Below are 16,358 nucleotides of genomic sequence, written 5' to 3'. Positions count from 1 at the left end.
TCCCAACTAGCTGGGATTACAGGCACGCGCCACCACACGCAGCTGATTTTTCTATTTTTACTAGAGCCGAGGTTTCACCAAGTTGGCTAGGCTGGTCTCGAACTCCTGACTCAGGTGATCCACCCCCCCCGCCTTGGCCTCCCAAAGTTCTGGGTTTACAGGTGTGAGCCACTGTGCCCTGCACCATTTATTTTTATACTGTATTTTTACAGTAGCTTTTCTATGTTTAGACCCAAATACTTAACTACTGTTATAATTTCCTACAGCATTCAGTACAGTAACATGATGTCCACATTTGCGGCCTATAAGCAGTAAGATATACCATACAGATTAGGTATGCAGTAGGACATCTAGGTTGACTACACCTTATTAGAGATACTTGGGACAAAATATTTCAGATATTTTTGGATCTTGGAATATTTGCATTACACTCACCACCTAGGCATCCTTAATCCAAAGATACAAAAATCCAAAATGCTCAAATGAGCATTTTCTTTGAGTGTCACATTGGCATTCAAGAAGTTTCAGATTTTGGAACATTTTGGATTTTATTTTTTTTTGAGACAGAGTTTTGCTCGTGTTGCCCAGGCTGGAGTGCAATGGCACAATCTCGGCTCACTGCCACCTCCGCCTTCAGGGGTCAACCAATTCTCGTGTCAGCCTCCCAAGTAGCTGGGATTACAGGCATCTGCCACCACACCCGGCTAATTTTTTTGTATTTTTAGTAGAGGCGGGTTTTTTACTAGAGATGAGGTTTCGCCACGTTGGTCAGGCTGGTCTTGAAACTCCTGACCTCAGGTGGTCCACCCAACTCAGACTCCCAAAGTGCTGGGCTTACAGGCATGAGCCGTGCCCAGCTCTGGATTTTCGATTTAGGATATTCAACCTGTACCATCTAGGTTTACACAAACCTAGTACATTCTAGGATAGTCACACAAGACCAAACTGGCCAGGTGCAGTGGCTCACACCTGTAATCCCAGCACTTTGGGAGGCCAAGGCAGGCAGATCACCTGAGGTGAATCAATCTCTTTTTTAGGCATTTAAGCATGATAATATTTACAGTTTTTTATTATTTACAAAATGAAGTAGGCTGGGCGTGGTGGCTCACGTCTGTAATCCTGGCACTTTGGGAGGCTGAGGCGGGCAGATCACTTGAGGTCAGGAGTTCAAGATCAGCCTGGCCAACATGATGAAACCCCATCTGTACTAAAAATACTTTAGCAAGGCGTTCTGGTGTGTGCCTGTAATCCCAGCTACTTGGGAGGCTGAAGCAGGAGAACTGCTGGAGCCCAGGAGGTGGAAGTTGCAGTGAGTGGAGATCATGCTACTGCACTCCAGCCTGGGCAAAAGAGTGAGACTCCATCTCAAAAAACAACAACAATAAAAAAATCACCTAGAGCTGTATTTCTCAGAACATATCCCTGTCATTAAATGATGCATGACCACAGTTGTTTCCTAAAGATTGGTTGTAATATGAAAGCTAAAAGCACAAGAAATTGCAATGTTTCATTAAAATCCATTGGTCTGCCTTGTACATAGTTTTTAAATGAAAATTATATATATATATATACAGCATTAAGATTTTATAAAAATAACCAACATGCTCTGGGCATGGTAGCTCACATCTGTAATCCCAGTACTTTGGGGGTCAAGGCCAAAGGATTGCTTGAGCCCAGGAGTTCAAGACCAGTCTGGACAACATGGTGGAATCTCATGTCTCCAAAAATGTATGTATTTTAAAATTACATGCTCAGGGCCGGGTGTGGTGGCTCACATCTGTAATCCCAGCACTTTTGGAGGCTGAGGCAGGCAGATTACGAGGTCAGGAGTTCGAGACCAGCCTGACGACCAACATGGTGACACCCCATCTCTACTAAAAATACAAAAATTAGCTGCGCGTGGTGGCGGGCGCCTGTGATCCCAGCTACTAGGCAGGAGAATCCCTGGAGGTTGCAATGAGCCAAGATGGCGTCACTGCACTCCAGCCTGGGCAACAGAGCGAGACTCCGTCTCAAAAAAACAAACAGGCAGGGAGTGCTGGCTCAGGCCTGTAATCCCAGCACTTGGGAGGCTGAGGCGGGCGGATCACCTGAGGTCAGGAGTTTGAGACCAGCCTGGCCAACCTGGTGAAACCCCATCTCTACTAAAAATACAAAAATTAGCTGGGCATGGTGGCAGGCACCTGTAATCCCAGCTACTCTGGAGGCTGAGGCATGAGAATCACTTGAACCTGGGAGGCGGAGGGTGCAGTTAGCCAAGATCACGCCATTGCACTCCAACCTGGGCAATAGGGCGAGACTCGATCTCAAAAAACAAAGAAACAAAAAACCATAAAAAAATCCCAAAGATTAACAAACAACAACAACAACAAAACCAAAAACAAAATTATGTGCTCACTTTGGCAGCATACACACTAAAACTGGAAGAATACAAAAATTAGCAAATTAAATAATTTTTTTAAAAAAATTAGCCAGGTATGTTAGCACACTGTAGTCCCAGCTACTCAGGAGGCAGAGGTGGGAAGATTGTTTAAACCCAGGAGCAGTGATTGCAGTAAACCGTGATCACACCACAGTACTCCAGCCTTGACAACAGAGTGAGACAGTCTCAAAAGAAAAAACTCCGACCCTTTTCTAGTAGATAAAGTAAAACTAGAAACAGTTAGTTATATCTTGCCTTCCACACTTTCTTGAAATTTCCTGAACCTAGTAAATTTTTTGTGTTCTCATGTGAATGCAATCTAAAAATACATACTGTCACAGCTGCTGTGGCATTTAAGCTTTTTTTTTTTTTTTTTTTTTTGAGACGGAGTCTCATTCTGTCGCCCAGGCTGGAGTGTGGTGGTGCAATTTCGGCTCACTGCAAGTTCTGCCTCCCAGGTTCATGCCATTCTTCTGCCTCAGCCTCCTGAGTAGCGGGGACTACAGGCGCCTGCCACCACGCCCGACTAATTTTTTGTATTTTCAGTAGAGACGGGGTTTCACTGTGTTAGCCAGGATGGTCTGGATCTCCTGACCTCGTGATCCGCCTGCCTCGGCCTCCTAAAGTGCTGGGATTACAGGCGTGAGCCACCTCGCATTTCAGCTTTTGAAAGCACTTTCCAAAATGCGTCCTTTTAAAGGTAGGAAACTAAAAAGAAACTGAGCTGTGAGGGTTTCAAATTAGTTTTTTAAAAAATAAATGTTTATTTCAAGTATGAAAAGTAATGTTTAAACGTTGTCCCAAAATTGTGTTCAGTTTCACAAGTATAAAATAAGACTTCCGAAAAACAGTTTACAATTAGTTATAAAACACTTAAGAATATATTTTGACATTCACATCACAGTGGGTATTTTTGAAAAATAAGTTTTGCTAATATAGCTTAAAAACCAAAACATATTTACAGTCCCATTTAAATAAACAAGTCCTTAACTGAGGAATAGTCCTCCCTCAGGATGGATAGAATTTCAAATTGATTTGTATAAGCACTCCTTTTAAAATAATGGTAAACCTGGCTCAATAAAATAGAAATTCAAATACCTTATGGTTTCCTCGGTGAATACCATCCATTTCTTACACATGGCTACCCAAAGTTCTCAAGCCTTTTCAATTAAGCACTTTCAATGAAATACAAAGAAAATGGGAACCAAACTCTGAGAAATCTTTATCATGGCATTTCTCATTAGCAAAATATTTTGAACAGAAAAGGAAATTTCTCAGTGACAATTACAAAACCACATCTTATAATTATTTCACAGGACTGCTACCAAGGCTTCTGCTTCTCTTCTCCAGGTACATCTGTCTGTAGGTTTGAAACATTTCTTTTGAATCTCTTACTGGGTTTTGTAGCATCTCAAATCCATCTGCACTGAAGCTTCTCTTTGCGAGTCTTGAATTAACATTATCTAAGGGAAATAAAAATTTTACTTACTTTATTTCTCTTAATGTTAGCTGTGATCAATATATAATCAAAATTCAGAAGGAAAATATATATTGGTGGGATAAAAAATTAAGGCAAGGAGTTAAGCAAAAGTACCACAGCTCTTCACCTACAGAATTGTAAGTTACATATAAATGATATCTTGCCTTTCTTTTGAGGGCTGTTTTCTACTCCTACCTCCTTGCCCCATCTTCATTGCCCTGGGCTGTTCTGTTCTACCTTACTCTTGGCTCAATAAAATGTATCATTACATATCATTAATATGAATCATTAATATGAATGTGACTTTTTAAATGGCTATCTAAACTAGCAATACGAAGAGTACAAATACGAGTCGGTCCCAAACAGTACATGAAAAGGATAGGTTTCATATTTTGGTCTCACCATGCATTAGATATTCTAAAACATGTCTATAGTTTCCTGTTTCTTTAGATCATTTCAATGTTACATTAGCTTTAGTGTCCTTTTTTCATAATGACCCGTCACCTATTGAAAATATGTTGAGGCTGGGTGTGGTGCTTCATGCCTCTAATCCCAGCACTCTGGAAGGCCAAGGAAGGCAGATCACATGAAGCCAGTTCGAGACTAGCCTGGCCAATATGGCAAAACCCTTTTTTTCTAAAAATACAAAAATTAGCTGGGCAGAGGTTGCAGTGAGCCGATATCGCAACACTGCACTCCAGCCTGGGCGACACAGCGAGACTGTCTCAAAAAACAAACAAAACAAAACAAAACAAAAAAAGCTGAAAATATATTTAATACATGTAATCTACTGAATATCATAGCCTAGCCTACCATAAACACGCTCAGAACACTTATGTCAGCCTACAGTTGGGCAAAATCTAACACAAAGCCCATTCTGAAAAAAAAAAAAAAAAAAAAAAAAGTTCAATGTCCCGTGATTTAATACTATAGTGAAATGAAAATTAATAATGAATAGCGAAAATGAAAACCAGAATTGCTGTATGGGTATGCGAAATACACTTTCTCCTGAATGTGTATCACTTTCATACCATCATAGTCAAGAAATCCTAAGTCAAATCACTGCAAGTCAGGGACTATCTGTACATTTCATTCCTGCTGCAGCTTTTTCCTTCTGAATAATGGGGTCCTGTTTTGTCTTTTTCTATCTGTGTGAGTGGAGTATTCTGTCCTGTTAGTTCTTTAGATCTGCTGCAAAGTCTTCCACTTTCTTGTTTGCTTTCTTTCAGAATTAGTAACACTAGTAACATTAGAGGCCCAAGATGGGTCTCTAAGTTGCTTTCCAAGAAATTCTTGTCATTTCCTCTTTATCTCTTTACTCTAACTTAGGACTTCAAGTCTGCTGCAACCTTTGCTACCGAATTTAGACATCTGTTTCTCCTGTGGGGTTTTTTTTTTTTTGAGACAGTGTCTTGCCTCTGTTGCCCAGGCTGTAGTGCAGTGCTGCATCAGAGCTTATTGCAGTTTCAACTCCTGGACTCCGGTGATCCTCCTTCTTCAGTCTGCCAAGCAGATGGGACCACAGGTGCACACCACTATGCCAGGCTAATTTTTTAAAAAGTTATTTGGAGAGACGGGGACTCCTGATGTTGCCCAAGCTGGTCTCAAACTCGTGGGCTCAAGTCATCCTCTGGCCTTGGCCTCCCAAGTGCTGGGATGACCCTCATGGGCCCCGCACCAGGTCAGATGTATGTTTCTTTATAGCAGTTTGGGAGTTCGTGGCATTTTTCTCTCAGTTCATAGTTGGTTCACTGTTCTCCAGCCTCTTCGTCTAAGGTGTATAATTCACTATTTCCCAGAAATCCCTTCTCCAGAACCAGCTTCCTTCATCCCTAATACGCATTTTAAAAATGCCCATGCAGCCAGGCACAGTGGCTTATGCCTGTAATCCCAGCCCTTCGGCAGGCCGAGGCCAGTGGATCACCTGAAGTTGGAGTTCAAGATCAGCCCGGACAACATGGTGAAACTCTGTCTCTACTAAAAATACAAAAATCAGCCAGGTGTGCTGGTTCACGCTACTCAGGAGGCTGAGGCCGAGGCAGGAGAATCACCTGAACCCAGGAACCGGAGGTTGCAGTGAGCTGAGATTGCACCACTGCACTCCAGCCTAGGCAACACAGCGAGACTCTATCTAAAAAATAAAAAATAAATAAGTAAATAAAAATGCCCATGTAGCAGCACCTGAGATTTTTTTCTTCTCCCTTAGGTCTCACCTATTTGTGTCTTGTCATGCTATGACAGAGCTATATGACTTGTCTCCTGGATTGTCTCACCCAGCTTTGCCTTAGTGTACTCGTGACCTGGCTTGTATTTTCTTTTCATCATGATTTTGAGTATTTCAGCCTCACATTCACCATGCATTGCTCATCCTGCTGTGCTGTCTGCACATGTCATTCAACTCATGCTTATCTCTGAGCGTCTCTGGTCAATCTGTGTATCTGCCTTTTGAGTGTTTTCAGCTTCAGATTCCAAACATGCCTCTCGCTTTCTCTTTGAGATAATAATCATGCCTCTCCTGTTTCCAAGCTTTTTCTTACTCCAATCTTCGTGCCCATTTGTATCTTTCTCATTTTTGGCTTTCTGTCTTCCAACCCGAGAGGGGCATTGTTTCCCACTCTCAGGCCTCTCACTGCTCTTCATTCCCTCCTCTTTAGTTATTTGTCCTGTCCTGATTAAGAGTGCATTTCTTCGTTGATGCAAGTTTTTTCCCATATGCATGTTTCAATGCTAACTGACTTTTTTTTTTGAGACGGAGTTTCGCTCTGTCGCCCAGGATGGAGTGCAGTGGCGCGATCTTAGCTCACTGGAACCTCTGCCTCCCGAGTTCAAGTGATTCTCCCGTCTCAGCCTCCTGAATAGCTGGGATTACAGGCGTGTCCGAACTCCCGACCTCATGCGATCTGCCTGCCTCAGCCTCCCAAAGTGCTGGGATTACAGGCATGAGCCACCTTGCCCAGCCTCTACTCAACTTTTACATGCCTGCTTCTGTGTATCTGTTTGAAGCTCTCTTCACAACCTTTGGCAATTCCTTTTATAAAATGTGCTGCTGCTTATTGTTTCTCTTGGTGAGATTCTGCTGCTCTCCATTTCTGAGGCTCTGAACCTCTCTTTGCCTATTGTTTTTGAGACGGAATCTCGCTCTGTCGCCCAGGCTGGAGTGCAGTGGCGACATTTCGGCTCACTGCAAGCTCCGCCTGCTGGGTTCACGCCATTCTCTTGCCTCAGCCTCCCAAATAACTGGGACTGCAGGCACCTGCCACCATGCTCGGCTGGATTTTTGTATTTTTTGTAGAGATGGGGTTTTACTGTGTTAGCCAGGATGGTCTCGATCTCCTAACCTCATGATTCGCCTGCCTCGGCCTCCCAAAAGTGCTGGGATTACAGGCGTGAGCCACCACGCCTGGCCCCCTCTTTGCCTGTGTAATGAACCAAAACTAAGACAAAACTCTTGAGCGGGTACTAATTAAATCATATACTCGGCTGGACGCAGAGGCTCATGCCTGTAATCCCAGCATTTTGGGAGGCCGAGGTGGGTGGATTACTGAGTTCAGGAGTTTGAGACCAGCCTGGCCAACACTGTAAAAGAAACGCAGTCTCTACAGTTGTTATACTGTATTGCTTTTTAAGTATCTATTTTTATGGTTGTATTAATTTTTTTTCCCAAATATTTTTGATCCACAATTGTTTGAATCCACAGATATAGAACATGCAGATGTGGAGGGCTGACTATACCTCACCCACAATTAATGGACTTTGAAGAGAGGGGACCAGATTCAAGTCCCTATTCAGTAACTAGAAATGAAACTTAAGTCAGATGATGTAACCTCTCATCTATAAAATGGAAATACCCTTGTCTAAATTGTATTGACGATAAATCAAATTAACATGTAAATAATTGAATCCAGGGTCTGGCAAACTAAGTCAAGCCTGCTGCCTATTTTGGTAGATAAAGTTTAATTAGAGGCCAGGCACGGTGGCTCATGTTTGTAATCCCAGCACTTTGGGAGGCCGAGGCAGGTGGACTACCTGATGTCAGGCTGAGACCAGCCTGGCCAACGTGGTGAAACCCCACCTCTATTAAAAATACAAAAATTAGCTGGGCATGGTGGTATGCACCTGCAGTCCCAGCTACTTGGGAAGCTGAGGGATGAGAATCGCTTGAATCTGGGTGCAGTGAACCAAGATCACGCCACTGCACTCCAGCCTGGGTGACAGAGGGAGACTCTGTCTCAAAATAAAAAATAAATAAATAAATAAATAGTTAATCAGAACACAGCTGAAACTCATCTACATATTATCTGCAGTTATTTCCTTGAAACAACAGTCAGGGCAGACACCTTATGACCCAGAAAACCTAAAGTATTTGCTGTTTGGTCCTGTTAACAGGTAAAATATGCAAACCTCTTAGCTAACTCATTGTAGTAAGAATTATTTTCCTGTTAAAAGAAAATAAATCTCAGCTTTTCATTCCACAGCATGACAACACAAAAAAGTGTCCTCCTACCACTCAAACACAAACACTGAATGACTGAACAAAAAAAAATGGATAAAATCATACTTTACAATCGTATCATAACTATAATCCAACTTCCATATATCACATAGGGAGATAAGTAGAATCAAGATTTAAAAAGATGACTTTACCTTTCTCTTGGCTGTCTTTCTGTGTCCTTTTCTTTGTAGCAACACATTTTAACCAGTCTTCTTTTGTACTTTTTATTCCTGAAACTATTTAAATATTCATTTTCAGAACTCTAGATATTGCTAATCATCTCCTTTAATACTAAAACAAAGGAAAATCATGTAAGCTGAAAATAGATTTTGGAAGGCACTAGATACAACCATATATAACACAACCCTAAATAAAGGACTGGAAAAATGATTTCTCCTATTTGAAATGCTTATCTCAAAATTAAAAATGAGTTTGTCTTTACTATGTAATTATGTTCCCCTCACATGGGCTGAACAGGTTAATACATCTCAAGATATTAAAGGACACGAGATAGAAAGTTACACTGCCCCCACCCACTTCCAATGTTCTGATTATATCCACAACTCAAGTTCTAAGGATCCAAATGAAAGGACCTACTGAAATCACCAATTTTTTACAAATGAATATATCCCTATCTCCTTTTCCAGGAAAATGTATCCTGTTTATGCTATTGTTTTATGAACCCCAAAAATATAGTCAGAAAAGCAGAGCAAAGGCTCCAGTTTTCATTCAAATCCTTCAATTTCCCAATCTGAGTTTCTCAGCACAATGCTTTATATATAATATCCACTACTTCTAAATGTTCCCTTAGTACCACAAATAACTAGTTATCAATTTTCTCCTTCCTTCCTGCACTACGTTGAGAAGTCTACCATTAAGCTACCTAATATTCATAACTGCCAGCTTGGCTTTACAGATTTTTAAAAAATTCGAACACTGGACAATACTGCTTTCATGGTTCTTCTATCTTATGAGTATGCTAGATGTTACCATTTTAACTATAGTGATAACGCAGTCATCAACTGTTTCAAAGAGGACAATTAGTTGACCCATTTCCAAATGAACAAGACTTCAGTATTAATCATTATTTATCCTCTAACATTCAGAAGAAAATTTCAAGTTCACAGGGCTTTCAAATTACAAGTCCAAAGGAGAATTTACAAAACCAAGACTCTTAACGTTATCAGCTACTTGACACTTTTCTGACATGCCCACAAGGAATGTGGAATGTTTTTCACAGTACAGCCTTCTTGGCACTAACTGAAATATTTCTATCTGGCAAGTTTCATATAGCTTGTCATGACTACCAATTTTCTACAATTTACAGTAAGGTGGCAATAAACATAAAACAAATATGGCCCAATGAAACACCGGTTTACCAGGCTAAACAAATACTAGGTAGCGGCATAACACATTGAAGTCTTTCCCAGCAGCCCAGACAGCATGAGAGGTGCTAGCCCAAATATTGACCTACAACTCTTTACAATGTTGTAGACACCACCAAGAAAATCATACTGGACCTTGCACAGTGGCTTGCTCCTTCCTGGGATGAGGCTTTACATCCTTCCGTTCCTCCACAGAGTTTGTATTCTTTAGTAAGATATCTGGACATAATTTAAACTCCAGCATGTTTGATTTTTCTGTGTCACCTCTCACAGGTAAAGAGGTCTTATGTTTATTTTCCTGTCTCTTCTCTTTATCTTTATGAAGCTTCCTGGGTGAACTTTCTAATTTGGTGAGACAAATGCTCTCACGTTCCGTGCATTTAAACGCAACTCTATTCAGATATAATTTATTTTGATCTTTTACTTGGGGAGGCATTTGGCTAAATTGAGCTTCATTGCTTATATTGGTTAATTTCTTGTCTAATTTAGTCTTATCAATCCATATTTTGTCAGGCTGCTTCCCACTAACTTTTTCTTTAACATTTCTTAGAATGTTGTATGTTTTAGACTCCTGAGAATGGTGGATTGTGAGGTTTTTACCATGGCTTGTCAAGCCATTTAATGATTCTTTAGAGGTCTGTACACCGCTGCTGTGTTTCTCATTTGATTTCCCACAACTTCCGACCTGCACAGCAAGTTTACTTGGTCTCATATGTTCAGAATCACATGGTATATTTTTCAAACAGATTTTCTTCGATGCTTTATTACTCATAGCTTCTTTATGCTTCTGCCTTTGTAAATACTCCTTAGGAGTTAGAATTCTACTAAATTTAGATGAACTCGCTTTCGTGTCTACAGACTTAGTATTTGATACTATCTTTTCTTTAACAATGGCTCTTTCGTTTGGGTTTGACAAAGAGTCACCTAATTTGAATGTAGCTCCCACACTTCCTTTCTGTTCTTGTTTATCATGTTTCTTCTTCTTTACTTCCGTATCTAATACATTCCCTTGGTCTAACTTCCGTTTTTGTCTGAAGCTAACTGATTTGAATTTCAATTTTACCTTTTCTGGTGATGATGACTGTCCCAAAGAACTATGCTTCTTATATAGATCTTTATTTGGCAAAAAAGTTGTTTTTGCTTTTAATGGACGTGAGTTCTGTGTTATATGTTTCTTCTGTCGGGTTTCTTGAGAAGCTTGTTCATAAGATGCTGTCATTTTATTACTAGAGTGAAAGGTTACCTCGTGAAACCTCAGTGGTTTTTTTTTGTGATTTTGCAAGGGATCTAGTTTATCACATTTAGATGAAAACTCACCAGCAGTTAATTCTTGCTCCGTCCTTGGCAAGCTTTTATGTTTTGTTTTGGATGTCTCTTTTCTATTGTTGTCTTGTAGTTCAGGAAAATGACTTTTCCCATCTGGAGAAGTTGGAGGAGTCTCTGGATTATTTACAAGGCTCTTAAATTGAACAACAGTGACATCTCTATCAGAGGTTCTCTCTCCTTGTTTACAACTGTTGGTCTCCAAAGAACACTGCTCTTTTTGTTTCTCTTCCTCTGAAGTTGAGTTCTTGATGGAATTACACTGACACTGGGGTACTCCTTCGTAAACCATGGAGAGCCATCCCAATGCACAACAGTGGATATCGTCTTTCTCTGAGTCCAGTACCACAGAATCACGACTTTCTCCTCCTGCAGGTGCCTGGGTAACTACTTCTGTGATGGGCTCATCTTTCTGAGGTTCTGTCAAGTCGTCTACTACATAGGGTTGATCATCCTGTTCAGGAAATATTTCTTTCATTTGCTCTGAGCTTAATACTGTAATTTGTATTTGATCTGCTGGGTCTTTGGAGTCAGAACTGGTTTTATCAGCAGTTTGATCTTCTGAGGTCTGGTATGCAGTTTGCTGGCCCACAGAACTTTCACGTGTATTCACAGCCTCAATGCCATAAGGAAACTCTTTTAAAAGTTCCGACAGCTGGTCGTGTAGGTATAAGACAGGTGCCTTATCATTGTGAATTTCATTTCTTGCAGGATCTTGGGGAGTATAATTGCTGGATGCATCTATTTCCTGAGGGTAAATATCCTCCTGAATAGCAGCCAACGAGCATGTATCATTAGCTGTGCTTTTTTCAGTGGCATGCTCCACACTACTTTTCTCTAGAATTCCTCTGTTTGTTTCAAGATCGTTACAAGATGACTCTATGGGTGGCTCTAACTTTGACTGATCACATATTTTATGTGAAACATCTGTGCACTGTACAGGTTTATCTTTTTGAAAACCAAAGTCTTTATTTTCAGCTGTATTATCTAATTGTTTTTCTGGTTCTCTGCTGCCATTCCCTTGCTGATTGGGTACAGAAGGTTTCTGTGGCTCAACCATTTTCAAAGGAAGAGAGCTGAATATCTTTGCTATTTGGGAATTGTAAGAGGTATCACCTTCAACCAGAGAACAAATATTGTCAATCTGTAATATATCACTACTCACAACAGTACTATTCCTTGATTCCTGTGAGGTCTGCTGATCGTTCATAGGAGAATGCATAGCTGACTCTAATTTGTTATGCTTCCCTTGATTGACATTAGGTGTAACTTCTGAATTACCATTTGTTGACTCATTCTGCTTTTCCTTCTGAGTTAGTGGAAAAATCTTGGTTGATGTTGCTGTACTTGCTACTGGTCCGCTAACGTCGACTTTCAAAGCAGCAGCTGCCTTTGCGTTTTCTGCCAATTGATTTTGTAGACTACAGACACTACCTTCTTTAATAACGGGATACACTGTTTCAGGTAATGCTGCAGGTGTTATTCCTTTGACAGACAATGTTTTGACCTCTGACAGAACTAACGGTGACACTACAGCAATCTGAAGTTCTGTTCCCTTTGTTATATTTATACCTGAAGACTCATAATTGTGCACTACCATCGATAAAGCTGTCTGCTGTGAGGGATTACTTATTTTATTCTGAGAATTTGAATTTCCCACAACCGAACAAGGACTCTTAATGTGGATGTTAGCAGGTTTTGAAATTCCAACTACTGTTGTGTTTGTTCTGAGTTTATCACACTGCTTTTCTTTTGTAGTTTCTGAAGGTTGCTTTTTCCACAGGGAAAGACAGGTTGCTAGCACTTCCATGGAACAGCTGTCACTTTTAGCAGGCATTCCTTTCGTTGAGGAGTCTTGTCCACTGCAAAAAGAGTTGTCCAAAACCTTGCCACTTACATTAGAAGTACTTGGAGTTTCCATGGTCTTCAAATTCAGTTGGTTACCAGTCATTTGGGTATTTGGATTCATTTCACAACTGTCTAGTTTAGAATCCTGAATAGTTTGATTAGCATCTTTTAATACTGTCTTCTGAGTCTTATGTGCCTGTGAAAGCAAAGCGAGAAGTAGCATATTTTCATTTTGAATTTTTGATTTATATTCCTCAGTGGATACGGACTTAGGAACAGAAATTGTTTCACAAACTGCTGGTGAATTCTGCTCAACTTTGGTAACATTTTCTGATGAAAGCCGAGTATTCAATACTGCCTGGGTCATCTCAACAGTTGATGTCTTCGAAGTGAGAACTTTCACATCATGAGACGGGTCTGGCATTGGCCGCTTTTCAGTATAGACAGGATTTGGTAAAACAGAATCAACTTGGTTAAACCTTCTGCAATTGACTTCCTGAATGTCAGAATTCATCATACATTGAGTCTTATTTGTTTCTGTAGATTCCACTACTGTTGGTGGTTGTCTCTCTGCATTCTCTGGTATTACTGGAGTTACCTGGGGTCCAGACTGGATTTTGGTAGTTTGTTTTAGAGACAACTGAGAATTCTGAGCTGGTTTACTGTAAGAAGTATTAGTCATTTTAATACAACCTGCTGCCATCAAAAGATCTTTATTGATTTTAATTTTCCTTGCAAGTTCTGAAAACTTCTGTTTTATTTCTACTAATGTTTTAATATCCCTTACTAGCTTTTCTTTTGTGACATTTGTGTCCAGTACTTGATTTGAAGTTGGATTACAAGAATCCGTTATTTTCTCTTCATTAGTTTGAGCAAGAGTCTGAATACCATCCACAGAAGATCTAATGGGATCATTAACAGGTTGTTTGCTGCTGGTATTTACTTTCAAGTTAGTGAAATTTCCAATTGTGCTGACATTTTCATTAGGGTTTTGCCACTGCTGTTGAAAGCTGGTCCTTATTTCAGATGAGAGCATTTCTCGACTCTGAGGAACTTCCATAGACAAGTGTTTAGTAACATGCTGAGTACTTTGCAAAGGCTGGCTTATGTACCTACAGTTGTAAGGAGGAGGAGGAGGTCTTTTGTCAGTTTGCGTGGCATACTGCTGTGATGGTACAGCTGCAGTCTGCTTTGATGGTAAAGTTAGTACAGAATTTGGAAGCTGACTGTTTTTAACTTGTAATGATGTACGTGGCATAAAGTTTTGTTTTTGAATGGTAGAATCTTGTAAAAAGCTTTGTGGTGAGTAACGGTACAGCTTTGGAGGTGGTCTGTAATCTGGATAAGTCAGTCCCTTAGATATACACTGTTGTGTCCAATCAACCTGTTGCTCTGAAAAAGACTGGTTTAGTCCCTGATTTCCTTGGTAAACTGCAGGAAGTCGTGTAGGATTAGAAGGGATCATTTGCATTTGCATAGAATAGGTATCTGATGTTACCAGTTGACTCTGTAGTGCAGGCATATTGGGTGCATTAGTTCCAAAATCAGTTTGATGAGATACAGTTGCCCCTATATGAGAATGCACAGGATTCCTCATTGGTGAATTCAACCATACATTTTGTGTAACTCCTGACGACATCTGCAAATTGTGAGTTAGTTGTTTGGGTCCGTTAACATTTGCATATGTTATTCTTTCTACTGAAGTGTGTGAGGCCACAACTGTCCCATTATGCATATCAGAAACAGAGATTTGTTGAGGATAATTTTGGATATTCAGCAGTGGCTGTGAAATTGGATTTGAATTACTGGGATACATGCATGCTTCTTGATTACTTCCAGGATAGCTGAAAGAACTTTGAGGTGTTGCGGTAATTTGGTTTATCAAAGACTGATGCAAAAAAGGTGGCTGGCTTTTAGGATACAGTGGTGGTAATGTAGCACTCTTTGGTTTTTCATTCCAATTCATTGTCGGTTTGATATAGTAGCAGTGTATTACAAGTCAGTTGTAAGTCAGTTACAAGTCAGTTGTTTGTATGTCAGGAATCTGTAAGAAATAAAGATATTTTATTAAAATGCTGTTTTGCCTAGATAGAATATCTAAGAAAATTAGTAACTGACTGTCCATCCTAATTACTGAATCTTCAGAGCAGCCTCATCTTTAATTTGGGAAGTGGTAGAGCAATAGATACAACAATAAATAAGGCAAGTGTCAATGAAATTTCTAAAGTGTTTAACAGAAATTCATTCCACAAAATAACAGCTAGCTTTCTGTTACATTTAAATGCCAATCACCTTCTGTTTTTAATTTTTTTTTTTTTAATTTTTATTTCTTTTTTTTTGAGATGGAGTCTCACTGTCGCCCAGGCTGGAGTGCAGTGGCGCAATCTTGGCTCACTGCAAGCTCCGCCTCCCGGGTTCACGTCATTCTCCTGCCTCAGCCTCCCCAGCAGCTGGGACAACAGGTGCACACCGCCACGCCTGGCTAATTTTTTGTATTTTTAGTAGAGACGGGGTTTCACCATGTTGTTAGCCAGGATGGTCTCGATCTCCTGACCTCGTGATCCGCCCGCCTCAGCCTCCCAAAGTGCTGGGATTACAGGCATGAGCCGCCACGCCTGGCCTGTTTTTACTTATTTTTAAGACTCTCTTCTAAGTAATCCATGCTAACTGTATTTTTTTAAAAAGCTAAGATGACAATAAGAATGAGAATTTTTTAAAAAATTCAAACATATGGCTAAAAAATATTCTTACTGTTCATTCGCAAAGTCTAAACTCCTCAGGGCTATTCAAGGTTACTTTAATGAACTCAGTCAATTTCTGGCATAAGGACGGGTGCTGTGGTTCATGCCTGTAATCCTAGCACTTTGGGAGGCAGAGGCAGGTGGATTGCCTAAGGTCAACAGTTTGAGACCAGTCTGGCTAACATGCCAAACCCCATCTTTATTAAAAATACAAAAAATTAGCTGGGTGTGGTGGTGCACACCTGTAATCCCAGCTACTCAGGAGGCTGATGCACAAGAATCACTTGAACCTGGGTGGTAGAGGATGCAGTAAGCTGAGATCATACCACTGCACTCTAGCCGGGGTGACAGAGTGAAGATTCTGTTTCAAAAAAAAAAGGAAAAGAAAATTTCTGGCACAAGCAAACACTAATTCATAAATATCTTGTTATTCATAATGAACTCTGTTTGCACACACCTGAGTCTATGCTACTGAGGTGGCTTAAAGTGGGGGGCCCTAGATACCATCAGGATAGAGCTGATAGTCACCAGGAATACCAAGTATTAGAGGGTTGGAACTTTTAGTTCTAACCACTGACCTCCATAAAGCTGGTGGGGGGAGCTGGAGATTGCACTCTATAAAAACTCTCAACTGGGTGTGGTGGCTCATGCCTGTAATCCCAGCAGT

At 40.5% G+C, this 16,358-nt stretch overlaps 1 protein-coding gene across 5 annotated transcripts in view; it reads right to left on the bottom strand.

Moving 5' to 3' along the window:
- Positions 1-3,162: 3,162 nt before the first annotated feature.
- RESF1 (retroelement silencing factor 1) overlaps positions 3,163-16,358 on the bottom strand; it is a 33,897-nt gene continuing 20,701 nt past the window's right edge. For 4 of the 5 annotated variants that reach the window (XM_050750271.1, XM_050750272.1, XM_050750274.1 and 1 more), the window contains 3 exons: positions 9,915-14,994; positions 8,547-8,630; positions 3,163-3,885 (listed from right to left, as the gene is read on the bottom strand). In XM_050750271.1, the coding sequence (XP_050606228.1) occupies positions 3,728-3,885; positions 8,547-8,630; positions 9,915-14,916 (5,244 nt within the window). In that variant the 5' untranslated portion in view covers positions 14,917-14,994 and the 3' untranslated portion in view covers positions 3,163-3,727. Of the gene's footprint in view, positions 3,886-8,546; positions 8,686-9,914; positions 14,995-16,358 lie in introns of all 5 variants that reach the window. The other variant, XR_007717929.1, reaches the window with a different exon arrangement.

This window comes from Macaca thibetana, chromosome 11, assembly GCF_024542745.1.
Source record: "Macaca thibetana thibetana isolate TM-01 chromosome 11, ASM2454274v1, whole genome shotgun sequence".
Taxonomy (NCBI): Eukaryota; Metazoa; Chordata; class Mammalia; order Primates; family Cercopithecidae; genus Macaca; species Macaca thibetana.
The sequence above is the reverse complement of the archived record's forward strand: the minus strand, read 5'-3'. Positions and strand labels throughout refer to the sequence as shown.